Source organism: Dendropsophus ebraccatus, chromosome 14, assembly GCF_027789765.1.
Source record: "Dendropsophus ebraccatus isolate aDenEbr1 chromosome 14, aDenEbr1.pat, whole genome shotgun sequence".
Lineage (NCBI taxonomy): Eukaryota > Metazoa > Chordata > Amphibia > Anura > Hylidae > Dendropsophus > Dendropsophus ebraccatus.
In genome coordinates this window covers 1064005-1078861 of record NC_091467.1, presented here as the reverse complement: position 1 = coordinate 1078861, position 14857 = coordinate 1064005, and the positions used below count along the sequence as shown (strand labels likewise).

General features: G+C 56.1%; 1 protein-coding gene across 1 annotated transcript; it reads right to left on the bottom strand.

Annotated features, from left to right (window-relative positions):
* Positions 1-2789: 2789 nt before the first annotated feature.
* On the bottom strand, positions 2790-13580 carry LOC138772836 (trichohyalin-like). Its single transcript, XM_069953556.1, has 6 exons — positions 13482-13580; positions 8657-10216; positions 4809-5360; positions 4041-4727; positions 3405-3959; positions 2790-3323 (listed from the first exon to the last, which is right to left on the bottom strand). The coding sequence occupies exons 1-6, from the start codon at positions 13578-13580 to the stop codon at positions 2790-2792; spliced, it is 3987 nt and encodes a 1328-aa protein (XP_069809657.1).
* Positions 13581-14857: the final 1277 nt, after the last annotated feature.

Genomic DNA, 14857 nt, shown 5'->3' with positions numbered 1-14857 from the left:
GTGGTTGCTGCATGTAGCAGAGGTGAGGTTGCTGCGTGTAGCAGAGGTGAGGTTGCTGCGTGTAGCAGAGGTGAGGTTGCTGCATGTAGCAGAGGTGAGGTTGCTGCGTGTAGCAGAGGTGAGATTGCTGTGTGTAGCAGAGGTGGTTGCTGCGTGTAGCAGAGGTGGTTGCTGCGTGTAGCAGAGGTGGTTGCTGCGTGTAGCAGAGGTGATTGCTGCGTGTAGCAGAGGTGAGATTGCTGCGTGTAGCAGAGGTGATTGCTGCGTGTAGCAGAGGTGAGGTTGCTGCGTGTAGCAGAGGTGGTTGCTGCGTGTAGCAGAGGTGAGGTTGCTGCATGTAGCAGAGGTGGTTGCTGCGTGTAACAGAGGTGGTTGCTGCGTGTAGCAGAGGTGGTTGCTGCGTGTAGCAGAGGTGGTTGCTGCGTGTAGCAGAGGTGATTGCTGCGTGTAGCAGAGGTGAGGTTGCTGCGTGTAGCAGAGGTGGTTGCTGCGTGTAGCAGAGGTGAGGTTGCTGCGTGTAGCAGAGGTGATTGCTGCGTGTAGCAGAGGTGGTTGCTGCGTGTAGCAGAGGTGGTTGCTGCGTGTAGCATAGGTGAGGTTGCTGCGTGTAGCAGAGGTGGTTGCTGCGTGTAGCAGAGGTGGTTGCTGCATGTAGCAGAGGTGAGGTTGCTGCGTGTAGCAGAGGTGGTTGCTGCGTGTAGCAGAGGTGATTGCTGCGTGTAGCAGAGGTGATTGCTGCGTGTAGCAGAGGTGAGGTTGCTGCGTGTAGCAGAGGTGAGGTTGCTGCGTGTAGCAGAGGTGATTGCTGCGTGTAGCAGAGGTGGTTGCTGCGTGTAGCAGAGGTGAGGTTGCTGCGTGTAGCAGAGGTGAGGTTGCTGCGTGTAGCAGAGGTGAGGTTGCTGCGTGTAGCAGAGGTGAGGTTGCTGCGTGTAGCAGAGGTGAGGTTGCTGCGTGTAGCAGAGGTGAGGTTGCTGTGTGTAGCAGAGGTGGTTGCTGCGTGTAGCAGAGGTGATTGCTGCGTGTAGCAGAGGTGATTGCTGCGTGTAGCAGAGGTGATTGCTGCGTGTAGCAGAGGTGAGGTTGCTGCGTGTAGCAGAGGTGAGGTTGCTGCGTGTAGCAGAGGTGGTTGCTGCGTGTAGCAGAGGCGAGGTTGCTGCGTGTAGTCTCATCTGCAGAAAACTATATGACAAGTTCAGCTCTGCTACATCTCAGCTAGGCCTGTATTAAGCTGTACAGAGACTACAGAGGTAACATTGTAACTAGGATAATTAGGCCTCATAAAGGAACAGTTCCGTCTCTGTTTCTGGTGACCCCAAACTGCAACTCCCCCCCGTCCCATTACTTCTCCTATTCCATTACACCCACCCCCCCTCATCCCATTACACCCCCCGTCCCATTACACCCCCCCTCATCCCATTACACCCCCCGTCCCATTACACCCCCCCATCCCATTACACCCCCATCCCATTACACTTCCCGTCCCATTACACCCCCTCATCCCATTACACCTCCCGTCCCATTACACCTCCCGTCCCATTACACCCCCCCTCATCCCATTACACCCCCCGTCCCATTACACCCCCCGTCCCATTACACCCCCTCATCCCATTACACCCCTCATCCCATTACACCCCCCGTCCCATTACACCCCCCGTCCCATTACACCCCTCGTCCCATTACACCCCCCATCCCATTACACCCCTCGTCCTATTACACCCCCCATCCCATTACACCCCCCCATCCCATTACACCCCCCATCCCATTACACCCCCCGTCCCATTACACCTCCCGTCCCATTACACCCCCCCATCCCATTACACCCCCCGTCCCATTACACCTCCCGTCCCATTACACCCCCCCATCCCATTACACCCCCCCATCCCATTACACCCCCCCATCCCATTACACCCCCCATCCCATTACACCCCCCGTCCCATTACACCCCTCGTCCCATTACACCCCCCATCCCATTACACCCCTCGTCCTATTACACCCCCCATCCCATTACACCCCCCCATCCCATTACACCCCCCATCCCATTACACCCCCCGTCCCATTACACCTCCCGTCCCATTACACCCCCCCATCCCATTACACCCCCCGTCCCATTACACCTCCCGTCCCATTACACCCCCCCATCCCATTACACCTCCCCATCCCATTACACCCCCCCATCCCATTACACCCCCCCATCCCATTACACCCCCCGTCCCATTACACCTCCCGTCCCATTACACCCCCCCATCCCATTACACCCCCCGTCCCATTACACCTCCCATCCCATTACACCCCCCCATCCCATTACACCTCCCGTCCCATTACACCTCCCGTCCCATTACACCCCCCCATCCCATTACACCCCCCCATCCCATTACACCCCCATCCCATTACACCCCTCATCCCATTACACCCCCCGTCCCATTACACCCCCCGTCCCATTACACCCCTCATCCCATTACACCTCCCATCCCATTACACCCCTCATCCCATTACACCTCCCATCCCATTACACCCCTCATCCCATTACACCCCCCCATCCCATTACACCCCCATCCCATTACACCCCTCATCCCATTACACCCCCCGTCCCATTACACCTCCCATCACCAGCCTGATGGATATTACAGTGGGTATAAATAATATGTAATATAGGGGATGGCTGTAGGGTCTGGGCCTATAGGAGTATACACTATATACTACCTCTGCAATGATGTAGCCATAGAGGAGTCAGTGGCCTCCATCATATGTCTTATAATATAGACACTCACATAAGAACAGTAATAGCCGGCTCAGTACTCACCCCGCCGCTCCAACAGGTGCCCCGATAACTCATCCCACTGCTCCAACAGCTGCTCCGATAACTCGGCCCGCCGCTCCAACAGCTGCTCCGAAAACTCTGCCCGTCGCTCCAACAGCTGCTCCGATAACTCTGCCCGGTGCTCCAACAGCTGCTCCGATAACTCTGCCCGGTGCTCCAACAGCTGCTCCAATAACTCTGCCCGGCGCTCCAACAGCTGCTCCGATAACTCTACCCGCCGCTCCAACAGCTGCTCTGATAACTCGGCCCGTCGCTCCAACAGCTGCTCCGATAACTCTGCCCGCCGCTCCAACAGCTGCTCCGATAACTCTGCCCGCCGCTCCAACAGCTGCTCCGATAACTCTGCCCGCCGCTCCAATAACTCTGCCCGGCGCTCCAACAGCTGCTCCGATAACTCGGCCCGGCGCTCCAACAGCTGCTCCGATAACTCGGCCCGGTGCTCCAACAGCTGCTCCGATAACTCTGCCCGGCGCTCCAACAGGTGCTCCGATAACTCTGCCCGGCGCTCCAACAGGTGCTCCGATAACTCTGCCCACCGCTCCAACAGCTGCTCCTATAACTCTGCCCGCCGCTCCAATAACTCTGCCCGGCGCTCCAACAGCTGCTCCGATAACTCTGCCCGGCGCTCCAACAGCTGCTCCGATAACTCGGCCCGGCGCTCCAACAGCTGCTCCGATAACTCGGCCCGGAGCTCCAACTGCTGCTCTGATAACTCTGCCTGCCACTCCAACAGCTGCTCCGATAACTCTGCCCGCCGCTCCAACAGCTGCTCCGATAACTCTGCCCGGCGCTTCAACAGCTGCTCCGATAACTCGGCCCGGTGCTTCAACAGGTGCTCCGATAACTCTGCCCTCCGCTCCAACAGCTGCTCCGATAACTCTGCCCTCCGCTCCAACAGCTGCTCCGATAACTCTGCCCGCCGCTCCAACAGCTGCTCCGATAACTCTGCCCGCCGCTCCAACAGCTGCTCCGATAACTCTGCCCGCCGCTCCAATAACTCTGCCCGGCGCTCCAACAGCTGCTCCGATAACTCGGCCCGGCGCTCCAACAGCTGCTCCGATAACTCAGCCCGGTGCTCCAACAGCTGCTCCGATAACTCTGCCCGGCGCTCCAACAGGTGCTCCGATAACTCTGCCCGGCGCTCCAACAGGTGCTCCGATAACTCTGCCCACCGCTCCAACAGCTGCTCCTATAACTCTGCCCGCCGCTCCAATAACTCTGCCCGGCGCTCCAACAGCTGCTCCGATAACTCTGCCCGGCGCTCCAACAGCTGCTCCGATAACTCGGCCCGGCGCTCCAACAGCTGCTCCGATAACTCGGCCCGGAGCTCCAACTGCTGCTCTGATAACTCTGCCCGCCGCTCCAACAGCTGCTTCGATAACTCTGCCTGCCACTCCAACAGCTGCTCCGATAACTCTGCCCGCCGCTCCAACAGCTGCTCCGATAACTCGGCCCGGTGCTTCAACAGGTGCTCCGATAACTCTGCCCTCCGCTCCAACAGCTGCTCCGATAACTCTGCCCTCCGCTCCAACAGCTGCTCCGATAACTCTGCCCTCCGCTCCAACAGCTGCTCCGATAACTCTGCCCGCCGCTCCAACAGGTGCTCCGATAACTCTGCCCGCCGCTCCAACAGGTGCTCCGATAACTCTGCCCGCCGCTCCAACAGCTGCTCCGATAACTCTGCCCGCCGCTCCAACAGGTGCCCCGATAACTCTGCCCGCCGCTCCAACAGCTGCTCCGATAACTCTGCCCGCCGCTCCAACAGCTGCTCCGATAACTCTGCCCGCCGCTCCAATAACTCTGCCCGGCGCTCCAACAGCTGCTCCGATAACTCGGCCCGGCGCTCCAACAGCTGCTCCGATAACTCTGCCCGGCGCTCCAACAGGTGCTCCGATAACTCTGCCCGGCGCTCCAACAGGTGCTCCGATAACTCTGCCCACCGCTCCAACAGCTGCTCCTATAACTCTGCCCGCCGCTCCAATAACTCTGCCCGGCGCTCCAACAGCTGCTCCGATAACTCTGCCCGGCGCTCCAACAGCTGCTCCGATAACTCTGCCCGGCGCTCCAACAGCTGCTCCGATAACTCGGCCCGGCGCTCCAACAGCTGCTCCGATAACTCGGCCCGGAGCTCCAACTGCTGCTCTGATAACTCTGCCCGCCGCTCCAACAGCTGCTTCGATAACTCTGCCTGCCACTCCAACAGCTGCTCCGATAACTCTGCCTGCCACTCCAACAGCTGCTCCGATAACTCTGCCTGCCACTCCAACTGCTGCTTCGATAACTCTGCCTGCCACTCCAACAGCTGCTCCGATAACTCTGCCCGCCGCTCCAACAGCTGCTCCGATAACTCTGCCCGGCGCTTCAACAGGTGCTCCGATAACTCGGCCCGGTGCTTCAACAGGTGCTCCGATAACTCTGCCCTCCGCTCCAACAGCTGCTCCGATAACTCTGCCCGCCGCTCCAACAGGTGCTCCGATAACTCTGCCCTCCGCTCCAACAGCTGCTCCGATAACTCGGCTCGCCGCTCAGGGCCGGACTGGGACTAAAAATCAGCCCTGGCATTCCAGAGCACACAGGCCCACTCGCCGCGCGGTGATAAGTTATGAGACAACGTTGTGAGTGCAGCGCGGCTACATGTTGTATCATCACGGCCATGACTGGAATTACAGATAATAACACAGTAAATGGGGTCAGAAGCTTCTGTCTCTGTACTGTGTAGCTGAGCTGCAGTTACTGGTCCTCACCACTACACAGTGTACAGAGACAGACTGCTTCCTGCCCCGGTCACCGTGCTGAGTTTAACACCACCACCACATACCTCCACATACTGACTAATACCACCGCATACTGACACGACAGCATACTGACTAATGTCACCACATACTGACTAATACCACCGCATACTGACTAATACCACCACATACTGACTAATACCACCGCTGCTACTAAATAACATCCACTGTACACAGATTACTATCACCTCATACAGTCATATAGAGGTGGCCCCAGCTCTACACAGGTTCTATACACCATATACATTACAGTGCAGTTACATCAGGTGACTCACAGGGGGACGTCTTCTCTGATCGGAGTTCTTCCCTTTTCATTTTCTTCTCCATCTGCCCTGGGCCGTTATGAGAACTTCTCCGAGCCACGAATCCACAGAATCTGCCAGACAGACATATTAGGCTCCTCACCCTGACACCATCTCCATCTCTATACACACTGCACATCTGCATTGGCCCCTTTACGCCCTCATTTAGTATGTAGGCTGACTCTATGTGAACCCCGTATAGTATATGCATCCCTCTATTTAGCCCCCTAATAAATGGCCCCCTCTCCCCCTATGTTGTCCCCCCTTATAGATGACCCCCTCTCCCCCTATGTTATCCCCCCCTTATAGATGGCCCCCTCCCCCCTATGTTGTCCCCCCACTTATAGATGGCCCCTTCTCCCCCCCTTATAGATGGCGCCCTCTCTCCCCCCCTTCCCTTATAGATGGCACCCTCTCTCTCCCCCCCTCCCTTATAGATGGCCCCCTCTCCCCCCCTTATAGATGGCCCCCTTTTCCCTACCCCTTATAGATGGCCCCTTCTCCCTCCCCTTACAGATGATCCCCTCTCTCTTCTCCCCCCTCCCTTATAGATGGCCCCCTCTCTCTTCTCCCCCCTCCCTTATAGATGTCCCCCCCCTCTCCCTCCCTTATAAATGGCCCCCTCTCTCTTCTCCCCCTGTCCCTTATAAATGGCCCCCTCTCTCTTCTCCCCCCTCCCTTATAGATGACCCCCTCTCTCTTCTCCCCTGTCCCTTATAGATGACCCCCTCTCTCTTCTCCCCCTGTCCCTTATAGATGGCCCCCTCTCTCTTCTCCCCCCTCCCTTATAGATGACCCCCTCTCTCTTCTCCCCTGTCCCTTATAGATGACCCCCTCTCTCTTCTCCCCTGTCCCTTATAGATGACCCCCTCTCTCTTCTCCCCTGTCCCTTATAGATGACCCCCTCTCTCTTCTCCCCCGTCCCTTATAGATGGCCCCCTCTCTCTTCTCCCCCTCCCTTACAGATGGACCCTTTCCCTTCTCCCCCCTCCCTTATAGATGACCCCCTCTCTCTTCTCCCCTGTCCCTTATAGATGACCCCCTCTCTCTTCTCCCCTGTCCCTTATAGATGACCCCCTCTCTCTTCTCCCCCGTCCCTTATAGATGGCCCCCTCTCTCTTCTCCCCCTCCCTTACAGATGGACCCTTTCCCTTCTCCCCCCTCCCTTATAGATGACCCCCTCTCTCTTCTCCCCTGTCCCTTATAGATGACCCCCTCTCTCTTCTCCCCTGTCCCTTATAGATGACCCCCTCTCTCTTCTCCCCCGTCCCTTATAGATGGCCCCCTCTCTCTTCTCCCCCTCCCTTACAGATGGACCCTTTCTCTTCTCCCCCCTCCCTTACAGATGGCCCCCCTCTCTCTTCTCCCCCCTCCCTTAGAGATGACCCCCTCTCCTCCCCCTCCCTTATGGATGGCCCCTCTCTCTTCTCCCCCTGTCCCTTATAGATGGCCCCCTCTCTCTTCTCCCCCTGTCCCTTATAGATGGCCCCCTCTCTCTTCTCCCCCCTCCTATATAGATGGCCCCCTCTCTCTTCTCCCCCCTCCCTTATAAATGGCCCCCCTCTCTCTTCTCCCCCCTCCCTTATAGATGGCCCCCTCTCTCTTCTCCCCCTGTCCCTTATAGATGGCCCCCTCTCTCTTCTCCCCCCCTCCTATATAGATGGCCCCCTCTCTCTTCTCCCCCTTCCCTTATGGATGGCCCCCTCTCTCTTCTCCCCCCCTCCTATATAGATGGCCCCCTCTCTCTTCTCCCCCCTCCCTTATAGATGGCCCCCTCTCTCTTCTCCCCCTGTCCCTTATAGATGGCCCCCTCTCTCTTCTCCCCCCCTCCTATATAGATGGCCCCCTCTCTCTTCTCCCCCCCCTCCTATATAGATGGCCCCCTCTCTCTTCTCCCCCTTCCCTTATGGATGGCCCCCTCTCTCTTCTCCCCCCCTCCTATATAGATGGCCCCCTCTCTCTTCTCCCCCCTCCCTTATAGATGGCCCCCTCTCTCTTCTCCCCCTGTCCCTTATAGATGGCCCCCTCTCTCTTCTCCCCCTTTCCTTATAGATGGCCCCCTCTCTCTTCTCCCCCCCTCCTATATAGATGGCCCCCTCTCTCTTTTCCCCCTGTCCCTTATAGATGGCCCCCTCTCTCTTCTCCCCCTATCCCTTATAGATGGCCCCCGGTCACCGCAGCCCTTCCCGCTCCTGTCACCTCTTATCACCGGAGCTGCACGGCCCGCTCCGGTCACTGCTGCCCGCTCCTGTCACCTGTCACCGGAGCCCGCACGGCCCGCTCCGATTACTTGTCACTGGAGCCCGCACGGCCCGCTCCGGTCACCTTTCACAGTAGCCCGCACCGGTCACTGCAGCCCGTTAATGCCCGCTCCTGTCACCGGAGCCCGCACGGCCTGCTCCAGTCACTGCAGCCCACTCCTGATGTGCTTCTCTAATCTAATCAACGTGAAGGAGCATGGGGCCGCTGCGGCCGGCTGTAGTGCACATACAACGTGCGCTCCACCGCCGGCCGCAGCGGCCTCACGATCCTACTCCAAATTGATTGGATGAGCACATTAGGAGCGGGCTGCAGTGACCGGAGCGGGCTGTGCGGGCTGCGGTGACCTGGTCGGGCCGGGACAAGAGAGAAGGGCTGCGGCGGTGATTTTTTTTTTTTTTAAATAATATTTTTTTTTATTATGCAGCCCAGGCGGCCCACGGACTGGTAATCTGGCCAGCCCAGCGGGCATTTGCCCGGCTCGCCAGATTACCAGTCCGGGCCTGCCGCCGCTCCAATAACTCTGCCCGCCACTCCAACAGCTGCTCCGATAACTCTGCCCGCCACTCCAACAGCTGCTCCGATAACTCTGCCCGCCGCTCCAACAGCTGCTCCGATAACTCGGCCCGCCGCTCCAACAGCTGCTCCGATAACTCGGCCCGCCGCTCCAACAGGTGCTCCGATAACTCTGCCCGCCGCTCCAACAGCTGCTCCGATAACTCGGCCCGGCGCTCCAACAGCTGCTCCGATAACTCTGCCCGCCGCTCCAACAGCTGCTCCGATAACTCTGCCCGCCGCTCCAACAGCTGCTCCGATAACTCGGCCCTCCGCTCCAACAGCTGCTCCGATAACTCTGCCCGCCGCTCCAACAGCTGCTCCGATAACTCTGCCCGCCGCTCCAACAGCTGCTCCGATAACTCTGCCCGCCGCTCCAACAGCTGCTCCGATAACTCTGCCCGCCGCTCCAACAGCTGCTCCGATAACTCTGCCCGCCGCTCCAACAGGTGCTCCGATAACTCTGCCCGCCGCTCCAACAGCTGCTCCGATAACTCTGCCCGCCGCTCCAACAGCTGCTCCGATAACTCGGCCCGGCGCTCCAACAGCTGCTCCGATAACTCTGCCCGCCGCTCCAACAGCTGCTCCGATAACTCTGCCCGCCGCTCCAACAGGTGCTCCGATAACTCTGCCCGCCGCTCCAACAGCTGCTCCGATAACTCTGCCCGCCGCTCCAACAGCTGCTCCGATAACTCGGCCCGGCGCTCCAACAGCTGCTCCGATAACTCGGCCCGCCGCTCCAACAGCTGCTCCGATAACTCTGCCCTCCGCTCTAACAGCTGCTCCGATAACTCTGCCCGCCGCTCCAACAGCTGCTCCGATAACTCTGCCCGCCGCTCCAACAGCTGCTCCGATAACTCGGCCCTCCGCTCCAACAGGTGCTCCGATAACTCTGCCCGCCGCTCCAACAGGTGCTCCGATAACTCTGCCCGCCGCTCCAACAGCTGCTCCGATAACTCTGCCCGCCGCTCCAACAGCTGCTCCGATAACTCGGCCCTCCGCTCCAACAGGTGCTCCGATAACTCTGCCCGCCGCTCCAACAGCTGCTCCGATAACTCGGCCCGGCGCTCCAACAGCTGCTCCGATAACTCTGCCCGCCGCTCCAACAGCTGCTCCGATAACTCTGCCCGCCGCTCCAACAGCTGCTCCGATAACTCGGCCCTCCGCTCCAACAGCTGCTCCGATAACTCTGCCCGCCGCTCCAACAGCTGCTCCGATAACTCGGCCCTCCGCTCCAACAGCTGCTCCGATAACTCTGCCCGCCGCTCCAACAGCTGCTCCGATAACTCTGCCCGCCGCTCCAACAGCTGCTCCGATAACTCTGCCCGCCGCTCCAATAACTCTGCCCGGCGCTCCAACAGCTGCTCCGATAACTCTGCCCGCCGCTCCAACAGGTGCTCCGATAACTCTGCCCGCCGCTCCAACAGGTGCTCCGATAACTCTGCCCGCCGCTCCAACAGGTGCTCCGATATCCAACCAGATAGAAGGATCTAGCGTTTGCAGGTGAATCAGAACTTCTTTATTCCAAGAGGCATAAGACCCCGGAGACATCGGCGCATTTCTCACAAACATATCTGCGTGTTTCTGGAGCTAGCCGCACCCTTCATCACCACTAATACTGCGTCACATGAGGCGACATTTACACATCTTGCTCCTCCTACTGATGACATCACAGTACGCTCCCCCTTCCATGGGATTATAAGACCAAAGTGTCTCTAAGACCAATGCACGGGGTCTCTCCATTCTATGCGGGTTACAGAGTCCTGGCAGATCCCCTATTGTTATACAGTATTATTATTCCTGAGAGCAGAGAACAATGAGGTTACAGCAGTGGCAACACATCGCTGTCTGTGCAGCATAATCGCATTGGTGCCTGTACACACCATGTTTGTGTGGTGTCCCACCACGGGTGTTACTTGTCTTTACACCCCTCACAAAAGCCTGTACTTCAAAGTAGTAGTGGTGATAAAGTAGTAGTTTTACCACTAGATGTCACTAGTATGTATATTGTATATGTAAGTATTGCACAGCTCTAGGTAACTAAAGGGTTATTGTCTCTGTGATCTGTGCACCAATGAGAGTTCTTTCTCTTCTCTACCTATCTCCTTTCTCCTCTTGCACTCTCTTCTCAACCACTCACAGCAGATATTACATATGCTGTAGGAAGTTGTCACATAGGGAGAGGAAGTATAGCCACTTAGCCACTGGCTTAACGACAGTACAACATCCGGCTGAGCTACACTCCGACCAACCACCACAGTAGTGGCGTCAAACAGCACCATCTGGCAAGTGACTGGTGGTGCACCACTTTTGCAGCATAGTTGATGGTTTCTGTACACACCATGTTTGCAGCATAGTCGCATTGGTTCCTGTACACACCATGTTTGCAGCATAGTCGCATTGGTTCCTGTACACACCATGTTTGCAGCATAGTCGCATTGGTTCCTGTACACACCATGTTTGTTATATAGTCGCATTGGTTCCTGTACACACCATGTTTGTTATATAGTCGCATTGGTTCCTGTACACACCATGTTTGCAGCATAGTCGCATTGGTTCCTGTACACACCATGTTTGCAGCATAGTCGCATTGGTTCCTGTACACACCATGTTTGCAGCATAGTCGCATTGGTTCCTGTACACACCATGTTTGCAGCATAGTCGCATTGGTTCCTGTACACACCATGTTTGTTATATAGTCGCATTGGTTCCTGTACACACCATGTTTGTTATATAGTCGCATTGGTTCCTGTACACACCATGTTTGCAGCATAGTCGCATTGGTTCCTGTACACACCATGTTTGCAGCATAGTCGCATTGGTTCCTGTACACACCATGTTTGCAGCATAGTCGCATTGGTTCCTGTACACACCATGTTTGCAGCATAGTCGCATTGGTTCCTGTACACACCATGTTTGTTATATAGTCGCATTAGTTCCTGTACACACCATGTTTGTTATATAGTCGCATTGGTTCCTGTACACACCATGTTTGTTATATAGTCGCATTGGTTCCTGTACACACCATGTTTGCAGCATAGTCGCATTGGTTCCTGTACACACCATGTTTGCAGCATAGTCGCATTGGTTCCTGTACACACCATGTTTGTTATATAGTCGCATTGGTTCCTGTACACACCATGTTTGCAGCATAGTCGCATTGGTTCCTGTACACACCATGTTTGCAGCATAGTCGCATTGGTTCCTGTACACACCATGTTTGCAGCATAGTCGCATTGGTTCCTGTACACACCATGTTTGTTATATAGTCGCATTGGTTCCTGTACACACCATGTTTGTTATATAGTCGCATTGGTTCCTGTACACACCATGTTTGTTATATAGTCGCATTGGTTCCTGTACACACCATGTTTGCAGCATAGTCGCATTGGTTCCTGTACACACCATGTTTGCAGCATAGTCGCATTGGTTCCTGTACACACCATGTTTGTTATATAGTCGCATTGGTTCCTGTACACACCATGTTTGTTATATAGTCGCATTAGTTCCTGTACACACCATGTTTGCAGCATAGTCGCATTGGTTCCTGTACACACCATGTTTGCAGCATAGTCGCATTGGTTCCTGTACACACCATGTTTGCAGCATAGTCGCATTGGTTCCTGTACACACCATGTTTGCAGCATAGTCGCATTGGTTCCTGTACACACCATGTTTGTTATATAGTCGCATTGGTTCCTGTACACACCATGTTTGTTATATAGTCGCATTGGTTCCTGTACACACCATGTTTGTTATATAGTCGCATTGGTTCCTGTACACACCATGTTTGTTATATAGTCGCATTAGTTCCTGTACACACCATGTTTGCAGCATAGTCGCATTGGTTCCTGTACACACCATGTTTGCAGCATAGTCGCATTGGTTCCTGTACACACCATGTTTGCAGCATAGTCGCATTGGTTCCTGTACACACCATGTTTGCAGCATAGTCGCATTGGTTCCTGTACACACCATGTTTGCAGCATAGTCGCATTGGTTCCTGTACACACCATGTTTGTTATATAGTCGCATTGGTTCCTGTACACACCATGTTTGTTATATAGTCGCATTGGTTCCTGTACACACCATGTTTGATGTGGGCTACGAGCTGTTTAAGGAGGTGGCACAAGGACTAACAGGGTGGCAGGAGGTTTTGCCAGTTAGTTAGGGGTTAATCGTCCCAGTTAGGTTGTTGCTCCTCCCCTCCCCTTTAGCCGCTGGGGATAGGATGGAAGTATTAGGGGTGGGAGCTGGCGGGCCAATCAGAGGCAGGTGGTGGGAGGCATAGTGTGGTTTCCTCCCGGTCTTATCCTCTTCCTGCCTGGACAGCGAGGACGTCGGACGTGCGGCTTGAGGAGAAGATTCGCATGTGAGTATGGCTGATGAGGCTAACCTCATCGCCGCGCTGCGGTCCCACATCCAGGGCGACACGGGTTTCCTGTCCCGCTTAGTGTCGGGGCTGGGAGACGCCGTAAGCGCCGATCACCCGGCACTTGCAGCGGTCGGTGGCAGGCGGTCCGCACGGCGCATCCGCCCACCGAACCGTTTGAGCCCGAGCCCCCCGCCGCAGCGGCATAGCCGTACGGGAGGAGGAGGGGCTCAGCATTCAGTAAGACGAGGGGGACCAATAGCGAGTAGCGCGCCTTTTCCCGTGGCTCCGCCCCTTTCCCGCGCTCCCCAACCACCACGCTCAGGCACCATTGCTCCCTGCTCTCCCGGTATCTCATCACTTTCCTCTCAGGCAGTCCTCACCGCTAGCTTGGCCTCCCAGAGTTCCCTCAGCATGGGAAATTCACAGGCAGCTTCTAGCTCTAGCTCACAGGACCCCACAGGAGAAATGCCAGCTCCCATAACGACTCCTGCTGCTAGTGCTGTGCAGCGAGCACCTGTAGCTGCATCTGATCTTCCTCACAGTCCTAATATGGCTGCTGCCAGCACAGCTGCAAATGAGATTGACACAAACTCTGCAGTACTCGCAATCCCTGCCCCCCTTGCTACAGCCATGGCCCAGTCTCTGATGCCGCCCAGCGTTGACCAGGCCTCCCTAGAGGAGCGGCTGCCTGTCGCGAGGCGTTCTCACCATAAGCACGCCGCTTCAGGAGGGCTGAGCCGCAGCCGTTCATCCTCTCACTCCTCACATGGCTCATATAGGCGTAGACGCCACAGGCCATCCTCCCACCGCCGCCACCTCTCCCGCCGTTATTCTAGGGAGTCAAGGAGGAGCGACAGAAGTAGAAGGTCTCGATCCTCAAGGTGGCGCTCCCCATCATCGTCGGGATCCTCATCCCGTAGTACTTCTAGGGACAGATACAGAGAGTCCCAGAGATTTAGCAAGAGGCAGGAGCCTAGAGTCTCGGCCAGTAGGTCGCTTCGCGGGGCCAGTCAGGCCAGCGCGGTGCCCCCTCCCGTTGTTCAGTCAACACCCTGTTCACCTCAGGTATTTCCGGATCCAGCCCCGGTACCAAGTCTGGTGCCTGTAGCAGAGAGTTCGAGTTCCACTTCCATGGTTCCAGAAGCTCCAGGATCATCGAGCGGTGCTCCCGGTGAGTTTGATTTCGTTAAGGCATGGGGGGAGGGGAGTAGTGGTGACACGGTTATCCCGGCCCTTAAGGCCCTGTTGCAAAAATTAGAACACACCAAGGTAGATCAACCCCCCCTTCCACAACCCTCACTTCCGAAATCGAATAAGGCCAGTGTCTATAAGGAAGCGTTATTTTGTGGTATTAACCCCCTAGGGTCCCACCTCACTGAGGAGTTAAAAGAAAAGATATGGCTGAACCAGTACATAGACATATGGTCTCTGATCACCGTGGACCTCAGCACAGTGGACAGAGAAAGACGTTTTGCCACTGAACGGGTTTTTGACCGTAAACCGAGGGTGGCAAAAACCATTAATAACTGGCTTCAGGCTTTCGCTGTCCTCGGTTGTGTCATGGGCGAAAAACATCCTGAACGATGCTCAGAGCTGTTCATTTATCAAGATTCAGTGTACACGGCTTTTAAGTCTTATGGCGGCAGTGCATGGTGGAAATATGATGAGGAATTCCGTCGCCGCCTTGCACTGCAGCCTGAGATTGGTTGGGGCGTTAAAGCAACCGACCTTTGGATCAGGCTCATGATGTCACAAA

Coding starts and splice junctions, on each gene's coding strand:
- LOC138772836 (XM_069953556.1), bottom strand. CDS start 13,580: ATGGGAGCTGGCATTTCTCCTGTGGGGTCCTGTGAGCTAGAGCTAGAA. Junction 4,728..4,808: donor AGCAGCTGTTGGAGCGCCGG/GCAGAGTTATTG, acceptor CACCTGTTGGAG/CGCCGGGCAGAGTTATCGGA. Junction 3,324..3,404: donor AGCAGCTGTTGGAGCGCCGG/GCAGAGTTATTG, acceptor CACCTGTTGGAG/CGCCGGGCAGAGTTATCGGA.